The sequence below is a fragment of the Camelina sativa genome, chromosome 15, assembly GCF_000633955.1.
Source record: "Camelina sativa cultivar DH55 chromosome 15, Cs, whole genome shotgun sequence".
In the NCBI taxonomy this organism is placed as follows: domain Eukaryota; kingdom Viridiplantae; phylum Streptophyta; class Magnoliopsida; order Brassicales; family Brassicaceae; genus Camelina; species Camelina sativa.
In genome coordinates this window covers 24755548-24765836 of record NC_025699.1, presented here as the reverse complement: position 1 = coordinate 24765836, position 10289 = coordinate 24755548, and the positions used below count along the sequence as shown (strand labels likewise).

The window sequence follows — 10289 nt, the reverse complement described above, 5'->3', positions numbered from 1 at the left end:
CACACGGCCTCAACCGCGGCGGGTCGTCAAGCTTTTAGGGCTAATATGGCTGGCTACGCCTCTGGTGTTGCTAAAGGTGTAGCCCCTAAGGCACGTATAGCTGCTTACAAAGTGTGTTGGAAAGACTCTGGTTGTCTTGATTCTGATATCCTCGCTGCTTTTGATGCTGCCGTCTCTGATGGAGTCGATGTTATCTCTATTTCCATTGGAGGAGGAGATGGGATCCCATCTCCGTATTATCTTGACCCCATCGCTATAGGTTCGTACGGTGCGGCGTCTATGGGAGTCTTTGTCTCTTCCTCCGCTGGAAACGACGGGCCAAATGGGATGTCGGTGACTAACTTAGCGCCGTGGATAACCACTGTCGGTGCTGGGACAATAGATCGAGATTTCCCGGCTGATGTTGTTCTTGGAGATGGTCACCGTCTTCGAGGTGTTTCTCTCTACTCCGGTGTGCCACTCAAAGGTCAGATGTTTCCGGTGGTTTATCCGGGGAAGAATGGGATGTTAGCTGCGTCTTTGTGTATGGAGAACTCTCTTGATCCTAAGCTTGTGAGAGGCAAAATAGTCATTTGCGACCGTGGAAGCAACCCTAGAGTAGCTAAGGGACTTGTGGTGAAGAAGGCAGGTGGTGTTGGGATGATACTCGCTAACACAGTCTCTAACGGTGAAGGCTTAGTTGGAGACGCTCACCTTATCCCTGCTTCTAACGTAGGATCAAGTGCTGGAGATAGAATCAAAGCATACGCTTCAACTCATCTTAACCCTATAGCTACTATAGGTTTTAGAGGGACGGTGATTGGAGTTAAACCGGCTCCGGTTGTGGCTTCGTTTTCCGGTAGAGGACCAAACGGGTTAAACCCGGAGATTTTGAAACCTGACTTGATTGCTCCGGGGGTTAACATCTTAGCGGCTTGGACAGATGCCGTAGGACCTACGGGTATAGTTTCTGATCGTCGGAAAACAGAGTTTAACATTCTCTCTGGTACTTCTATGGCTTGTCCTCACGTTAGTGGAGCGGCGGCTTTGCTTAAGTCGGCTCATCCGGATTGGAGTCCGGCAGCTATAAGATCAGCTATGATGACTACGGCTAGCCTTGTGGATAACTCGAACCGTTCGTTGATAGATGAGTCAACAGGAAAACGTTCGACACCTTATGACTTTGGTTCGGGTCATCTTAATCTTGGTCGGGCTATTGATCCAGGTCTTGTTTATGACATAACCAATGATGACTATATTGCGTTTCTTTGCTCTATTGGTTACGAGATGAAAACGATTCAGGTGATTACTAGAACGCCGGTGAGATGTCCGACGAGGAAACCGTCGCCGGGGAATCTTAATTACCCCTCGATCACGGCTTTGTTCCCAACCTCAAACAGAGATTTGTTAAGCAAGACTCTGTTCCGGACGGTGACAAACGTTGGACAGTCTGAGGCAGTTTATATGGCGAGGATAGAGTCGCCTAGAGGAGTGACGGTGACTGTGAAGCCGTCAAGGTTGGTGTTCACGTCAGCCGTTAAGAAACTAAGCTATGCTGTAACAGTGACTGTGGATACGAAGAATCTTGCGCTTGGTACGTCAGGTGCGGCGTTTGGGTCGGTTACTTGGTTTGATGGTGGAAAACATGTGGTTCGGAGCGCCGTTGTTGTAACTCAGATGGTCCCATTGTGAGTCGGGTCGGGTCTGGCCGATTATGACTAATGAATGAATCTTGTATGCCAAGTAACCGTAGAAGTTCTTTTTAGTTTTTGCCTTTTTTCTTCTTAGTGGTATTTATATTTGCCGTTTGTCTTTTTTACTTTCCTTATATATGAAAGAAGAAACATATAAAAACTCTATATATCTCAACTGATATGTGTTGCTTAGTACAATAGTACTATGTGTTTGAATTTGTACGGTAAGCTTCTTCTCGCAGCCTTAGTACAAACACAATCACAAGAAGTACTCTCTTTCTCTTCTTCTCTACTCTGTTTACTTCTTATCACAAACATGAATCATGAATGAACCACTTTTATAGCACCTCCAACGCCAAGTTGCTGCATTTTTAAAACTGCTCAAACTTGAACTTCACATTATACACATCACCTTCTTTTGGGGTCACTCCTTCGGCCCATATACAACAACTTGAGAGTTTTAGACCCAATGCTCATTTTTGACAACATGCCAAAGAAGTGGGAGCTCTAAATCTTGCATGATTGTCTCGTTGGAATGTTCATAAATTGCTGAGTTTCGAAAGAATTTTGCTACGATTTAGTCATAACCGTAAGCACATAAAAAACTTAAAGCGGTTAATGGATTGCCAATAATGCGAGAAATTTGGAATTTGAAGTGAGCCAAAGAATAAGTCTTTCTTTGGTGAAGTTTGAAGAGTTATATAAGGTCGCATGAAAAGTAAGAAAGAATTATCCTATTTGAAAAGTGTGGCTCTTCGAAGTTTTGCTTGGGTGTATAGTATGTAAAGAGAAGAGACAAAAGAAGAAAATTTAGTTTCGTTCGTTTATATTTTTCAATTTAATTGAAGAAAATAATGGTCGCTCTCTTTCTTTCTCTGAGATGGTGATAAGATATGCTGATTTGGTATGTCAGTGTCTATTAGAGAAGCAAAAATGTAATTGACATGTGTAGGGATTTTATAGGAGAATATGGACTACGACTACATAGATCCAAATCAAAAGTTATTTTTGTTACATCTTAACTATATTGGAAAATAGTTTCACGATCTAATACTTGTAATAGTAATACTGTAATACACAAAAACTATGTCGACGTAGATTAGAAAACTAAAAAAAAATCATCCGAGTAATAGTTTAGTTGGTGAAAAAATAGCTCAATCAGAATGTCAACATTGGTTTTACATAGAAGCCATATTAACTGGTCTAAATTAACGGCCGATTAATATTTGTATAATTATTTTTTATTTTCTCTATACCAAGAGGATAAAAAAATATACTAGAAAAATATGTTTAGCATTATGTAGAAAAGCCTCACAAATGCTTAAACACGACGCAGAGGCAAACCTGACCATACTAGACTACAAAATAGAAAAGTTGACTTTAAAAAGACTAACGTCGACGTCGTTAAAGGTGGACAAACTAATTTCTTCTTCATACGTAATTTGTTCGGAGTTATCTACTTACCAACTGTACGGTTGTCAATCTCTGCTTTCAACATCCCAATAATTCCTAATTTTGAATCCTAATCTATGATATTTTTATACACAATAATATCTCAAACATGCCCATAATTTGGTCGAATTCGGACTTCAACTAACCATTCATTACAAATTAGATATATGATATTTTGATCCAAAGATACATTTCTCATAGATGTATATGTCGTTACTTAAAGACAAATTCGAAGCTTATGTTTGCTTAACCGACAAAAAAAAAAATATAACTATAAACAAGTAAACAACACAATCAAAAACACAAACAAACGTCCATAATTAAAGGGTAGTGCTGGTAAGACTGAAAGGAAAAAGTAAGCACTAACCCGCAATAATTAAACATTAATCGATACCTAATTAACGTTAATTATTGACAAAGTGAGTCAAATCATACTCGCTTAGTTAATAATTTTACTTAGCACGGTCTTGGATGATATCGAAACCCATCTCCGTCGGATCAGTGGCTTGAAGCTCATAGTGTATCCCTTCCAATACTCTCCTCAGCCCAGCCTTTGACGTCGCGTACAATATCTTCGCCCTTATCCTCGACGCTTCCGGCGACCTATTACAATTACCATTTTACCTTTTTAGCCCATACAAATAATCACGGACATACAAAGACATATAATTACTATTTTTACCCTTTAAGAGCAATATTTAGCGTTGAGCAGGCGTTGAGTATTAACGAACTATCTATTTTACCCTTTGTTATGTGGGGTAAAAAGGTAAAAATGGACTAACCATGAGATGAAGAAGATCTTGCTCTTGCGGCAGTTATCGACGGTGACAAAGTCGAAATCGAAGACGGCGTAGCGACAGTCGTCAACAGGTAAAGAAGCGGTGAGATCGTGGTAGTTTTCGCCGGCGCCGCCGACTTTATCGACGGTGACTTTACGTGACTTCTCATCGATCTTGAAAACGATGTATCTGTGGATTTTTTTCCATTTCATCTCCATGAATGAGCTCGTACACTCATCAGTCACACGCATCCCCGTCGTCGCCTGCATGAACCATCATCATCATCAGAATCAAGAATCTTTAAAACGGAGAAAGAAAGAAAGTTTTCAGAGTTTTACCATCTTGAAAGCCATCGCCATTGTTGCTGCTAAAGGTTGTAAAGTTTGATTCTTCTTCTTCTGTCTCTTTCGTTTTTTTAGGCGTGGAGAGCCTTTTTTTGGTTCTGTTCAAATGGTAAAGACTTTGAGGTCTTCTTTATATAAAAAGTAATGCATATACAAAAATTACTCTTATTACAAGATTACCCTTGTCAACTTTTTTCGTTAGTGGGGAATATATTTGATTTGTCGTCGGCATGTACACGTACGTCATTGTGTGTTGTGCACTAAGTAATTCGTACTTAAACGATATTTTGTTGTTGTCTAAACATGCTCGTTTGTATTTTTCGCTGTTTTACAAATCTAATAGTAGATTCAAACTCAGATCAGATCTAGTATCGCTTATAATATTATAATCTAAATGAAGTATTGAACTAATTGCGTTTTGATCAAGCGTTTTTTATTTTCCTTTAACAGAAAAGTATTCGTAAAAGCGTCGATTATATATATTACTTTATTATTTAATTTCGTAAATGAGATTACTCATTTGAAAAAAGAAGCTTGCAATCCTTATTTCCTAAGTTAACACTTAACAGTATTTCAAGATTTTGTTTATGTAATGTGTTGTTTGTGAAATGTCATTTCTCATTTGTTTTACTAATCCATCAACAAACATTGGATATTTGGCTTCTTTTTTTCATCCTGTGAAACTTCGAAGAAATAGATGGAGCATCATATAGTTCAAGAGCATGCAGCTAGAAACTTTAATAATTTCATTTTGTTTTCTAACTATTAATTATAGTTCAAGGACATTAAATAAGTGCACTGAATAGTATATATTTGTATTGACTTGACCAGTAAAAGATCCTAAATTTTTACTAGGCAATTTAGGCCTTGAATGGTAACTTCTCATAAGTGGATTTCAACACTACTTTTTTTAAAAGTTAATTCATTTACCAATCACACATATTTGATGTTATTTGCGTTATTGAAAAAGTAAGGGTCCGAGTGGTAACAGCGGATTTGGTTGTGCGGGACAAACGATTTACTAGTGCGGTATGATTCAACAGCGGTACGGGCGGGACAAATATATTTGCAGGACAAGTGCGATTAATACAAAATAAACAGTACAAAATAATGTATGATTGGTGAAAAACTATTTGCTGTGCGGATTTTATATTATATGATTATAATTAAATTGTATATTTTATTTTTAATGAAAAAATATTTTCATATATTTTTTATGATTTTTTAAGAGTCAAAAATTTATTTTGAAATAATTAAATGAATTTTTTTTATTAAATAGTAAAAAAATACATGTTTTTAAAATAATTTCATAATTACAAAAACTATATATTTTTTTTGAAATTGTTACATCTATTAATATATATATATATATATATATTAATCATATTTTTCATCATAAAGTTGACTATAGATTTTTGTTTTTACAAATCTGTTATTTTCTATATTTAAACTGATTATTTTATAATTTATGAAAAATAATGAAGTAAGTTAATTTTGTTTTTCAAAAGATACACATTTAAGAAATAATTCATCAATGAAAATCTTCAATAATTAAAAAAATCTTTTTAGCATACAGTCATTTGTTCAAACTTATGTTGATAATTACTTTTTTCTTAATTATAATTTAAATAAATCAAATATTTGCTTTATCCAAAGCGTTTTTGTTAAAAACCGCATGATAATTGGTTGTTGGAAATACAAGTGCGGTTCATAAGGTAATACTACCAGATTTGGAATAACCCAAACAATACTTTTTATGTTTATCCCAATAACACAAATTTCATTTGGTGGTGTGATTGGTGACATGGTTTATTTTTTTCATAAATATTGAAAAGGAAATTTTATTAAATTTACCATATTTGTTTTCAAACTTTCGAGTTCTACCACAAACGAAAACATTTTTTTCAATATACCATAATATGAAGAGAAAATGACCAAACTGATCTGCATGTAATGGACTATAAATATCGCGTGTATAAGCAAAATGAATCTATATTAGAAGAAAGAATCAAAGTACAAAAAGACAAATAGCTAAATGAAAAATTCGTGAACAATAATTATAGTCTACCAGATATAATAAGTTTTTTTTTTCAAATTTGTGTCCGTAATACAACTTGGGAGAGCTCATATAACTTGTTTTATATGTAAGAGTATTAAAGTTGTCCACCGAAAATTTCAGTGTTATCCACCAAGATTTATTTCATTGTTGTGCATTTCTATATTGGTGGACAAAATTTATTTTCTGCTAAAACTAAGAAAATAATAAATAACTTTATAGTAATTATTCACAATAATTTATTTACTTGAGATAACTCATCTAACTTGTTTAATTTGTAAAAGCATGAAAGTTGTCCATCTAAAATTTTGTAACATTGTGTATTTTTTATATTCGTGGACTAAATTTATTTTTTGCTATAATTGTCTATATATAATGTAAACTTGTCCACCGTTATATTTGAATCTCTAGAAAAAATAATGTAGTTGTAATAAAGAAAAAGGTAAAGAAATAGAGAAAGAAAAAAAAACAAAAACTTTCGTCAGAGTTGTTCTTTATTAAATAAAAAACAAAAAGAAACAATTTTCTGTGGTTTTGCAAAAAAAAAACAAATTGGAGGGTTATAATGGTCATTTTTAAAGAGAGGTGTGGTAATTTTTGAAAGTTGTTTTGCAATGTGGTACATCCGGAAAGAATGACTTCTGAATTTGGTAGAACTAATAAAATTCTCTATTGAAAAACACTTTTTCACGTGTTACCATTCAAGACCTTAAAATAAAAAGTTGGGTGCGTTTTTCATGTAGTGTATTATCAAGTGGAACAAAGTTAATTTTTAGATTTGGACCAGATTGATTTAATTATCGATTTGGACCGGTTTGCTTTAGGAAAAACCATTAAACCAAGTTATTTAAGTGTTTTGTCGACCATAAGGGTTTTGGAAAGATTGTTTGGTCACCGTTCTCATCGTTTTGAGAGAAAACAAAGAGAAAGTGTGTTCTTGAGCTTTTTGGTGATTTTTGGGAGATTTGTTGGCTTTTCTTGGGAGATTGGAAGCTAGGAAGAAGCTAGAAGATTGCTGGGAGTGTGAGATTCATCATTGTTTGTCAGATTCTTCCTGCAGAGAGGTGAGTGCATGACCATGGCTAATCTAAGCCTGTGATTCCTTGTTCTTGCTTGTTTGTTGCTGTGTTTGTGTGTTTTTCTTGCTGAGATTGACTGCTACAGGTTCCTACGGATGTATATGGCTTGGGTCTCGAGTATTGGACGATTTGGTGGAGTTTGGGAGCGAGATTCGACTCTCGGCTTCGTGAGGATTGCGGTTGCAGAGGTAGTGTCGATTGACACCAGATGGTGTCGGTCGACACCAGTGAAGCGGCATCGATCGACACTGTTGGATAGTGTCGGTCGACACTTGGATGGTGTCGGTCGACACCTCCCTTCCAGTGAGACGATGTTTGTTTTCTTAGTTTGTATGCTTTGTTTGTTGATTGTTTGGAACATTGGAATTACAGTTGCTTGTGTGTATAGCCCAGTAGATGGGAGGATTGTCTCACTGAGTGTTTATAAAATACTCATGCATCTCAATTTGTGTTTGTGGTGCAGGTAAAGGCAAAGTGTGATCGTGAAATCAAGGCAATGAAGAGGAGGATGTTCTAGGGACTCGATTGGATGTTGTCTGNTGGTTGTTGTCTGACATTGCTAGGTTGCTAGAATTGGGTCATTAGAAACATTGCTAGGTTGATAGTTCTATGTTTCCTGTTGTTTGGTATTTGGATATTGTTATGTTATAATATTGGTTTATTATTGGATTATTATTGGATTATTATTGGATATTTATTGGTGTTGGTTATTTCCGTTGTTGATTGTGAATGTGGTTTTGGTGGCTATTGGGTATGGGACCACTAGTTATAGTTTATTTATAATTATTATTTATTATTTATTATTTAAAAAAAAATAACGGGTCGGATCGTTTCATTTGTAAAGTCTTTTCCTTCGGTTTGGGCAACCAACCTTGGAGTTATTTTCTAATTTAACGTGTGGTTGAAAAAAAAAACTAAGCATCATTTCATAATTAATTAAAAATAAAAGTCAACTAAGCATGAAAAAAACTGCAAAATTTAAAGAGTCAAAATTACCAAACAACATTAAAATTTGTAAAGCATTTTTTTTTTGTAAAGCATCTTATAAAGTGAAACAAACAAAAATAAACTTCTTAAACATTTTATATTATAGGATATAAGGATTATTGAATTAGAGAGTACCCACGAAAATGTTTCTGAAATCCTTCGAAAGATATTTAAAGTAAAGGTTTTAAGATTTTAGAGGAAAAGATCATAGTTGAACATTTTCGTATCGACGCGACGAGAATGTTTGGACAAGCCTTTGAAGTTTGAAGAATCGATTAAACACATTATGGGTTAAATACAAAGAAAATCAGAGTATAGGATAGGGACAAGAGAAATAATAGGTCAATGCTTGCTTGCTTATATGCAATTAAAATACAAAAAAAAAAAAAAAAAATGTGACGTTAGGAATGGAGAGGGTGGTCCCAATGAATAGAAGTGGATCTCCAAGTAAACTACTCAACATCCACAATTTCCATTGATCTCTACAATTTCGTGTTACTCAAAACTCACCCTTTACGTGAAAGCTAAGAAATTGAGATATAGATGAGTATTGTTCCATTTTTGTTTTCGTTAGATTTTTCAGCTTCAACTATTGGTAAATTATATCAGTTGACAATTCAAACGTATAATTCACCAATGACAATGAGATGGGGCATTGAAAACAATAATACTAAAATAAGAAAATATTAATATATTCATGTGGAGTACAATGCAAAAATGTTTTCGTACGTTATATATATATATATATATATATGTGTGTAATTTTTCTGTTGACGAAAATATTTCATAAACATTTCATGTTGCCATTGATTTTTTTTTAGAAAAAGAGAAAGCGTAAACTTCATGTTAATACACTAATATTATACTCCACATGAATATAAAAAATATTTGCCCACGATTTAATATAATTATCTCAACAGACAATTATACTTGAGGTTGGTTTAGTTTGCTGGTCTAAGATCAAGTTACCAACAACTTATATAAAAATCATTAGTGTTTGTGACTAAGTTTGGGAAAAACCAAATATTTTTACCCACGGGTTAAAATAAATTATAAGTCTCTAAAAGTCTCATTTGGAGAAAACACAATACTTTTATCAAGTCTTATAAAAAATAGTATTGAGGAAATCAGTTTTCTATGTGACCAGAGAATGAGAAAAATAATCACTTTACCACATCTTACTAAAATCACCGGTCTTTGTGACTGTGATTGAGAAAAGCAAACTCTTTTAGAGCATCTCTAATGGTTCTCTATTTTTGCCTCTATAATTGAGGAATTCTATAATAGATGTGGATTTTACTCTAATGATCCTCTATTTCCACCTCTAAAATAGAGATTCCTCTATTCATAGGTCTTTGCTTTTACCCACATCTTTAAAAAGCAAAGACCAATATTGGATCGTAAGGGCAATTCATAATAATGTTGGGATATTACAGAATCAATAAAGGTATCTATTTCAACTCAACCATGATCGTCACAAGCTAATTTCTTGAACATCGATATTTACGTGGAAAACAATTGAATTATCTTCTTACCTCGGTGACTTCTCATATTGAGCTGCACATTCGTAATGTTGTACGGATGTGTTTGTTAGGCAATTGGATCACGCGACCAGAAGTGTGATGTAATCGCTTCCAACTTAAAAGCACTATTTCACAAAATCGAAAGCGCAAAACTCTCAAAAATAGAACAACAAAGATCTCTTTACCAAATACTAGGATCGCACCCGCGCTACAGCGCGAGAGAATGTTTACAAATACATGCAATTTATAACAAATTAAAATATATTATAATTTACATATTGAAATATATATATTATATTTTATTTTACTATAGTACGGATAATTATGGTGAAATAGTGGAAGAGAAATAAACAAATAAAAGAATGATAATATACTGAATTTTCATACAATAAAATA

At 34.3% G+C, this 10289-nt stretch overlaps 2 protein-coding genes across 3 annotated transcripts in view; one reads left to right on the top strand and one right to left on the bottom strand.

Moving 5' to 3' along the window:
* The window catches only part of LOC104747463 (subtilisin-like protease SBT1.6), a 3714-nt gene extending 1800 nt beyond the window's left edge, over positions 1-1914 (top strand). The window contains exon 2 of one of the 2 annotated variants that reach the window (XM_019236445.1): positions 77-1914. In XM_019236445.1, the coding sequence (XP_019091990.1) occupies positions 77-1671 (1595 nt within the window). In that variant the 3' untranslated portion in view covers positions 1672-1914. The remainder of the gene's footprint in view (positions 1-76) is intronic. The other variant, XM_010469094.2, reaches the window with a different exon arrangement.
* On the bottom strand, positions 3278-4360 carry LOC104747462 (actin-depolymerizing factor 5). Its single transcript, XM_010469093.2, has 3 exons — positions 4243-4360; positions 3908-4167; positions 3278-3728 (listed from the first exon to the last, which is right to left on the bottom strand). Exons 1-3 carry the CDS (start codon positions 4261-4263, stop codon positions 3578-3580), a joined length of 432 nt encoding a protein of 143 aa, XP_010467395.1. The 5' UTR covers positions 4264-4360; the 3' UTR covers positions 3278-3577.

Coding starts and splice junctions, on each gene's coding strand:
- LOC104747462 (XM_010469093.2), bottom strand. CDS start 4,263: ATGGCGATGGCTTTCAAGATG. Junction 4,168..4,242: donor TGGCGATGGCTTTCAAGATG/GTAAAACTCTGA, acceptor TGGTTCATGCAG/GCGACGACGGGGATGCGTGT. Junction 3,729..3,907: donor AAGATCTTCTTCATCTCATG/GTTAGTCCATTT, acceptor TAATTGTAATAG/GTCGCCGGAAGCGTCGAGGA.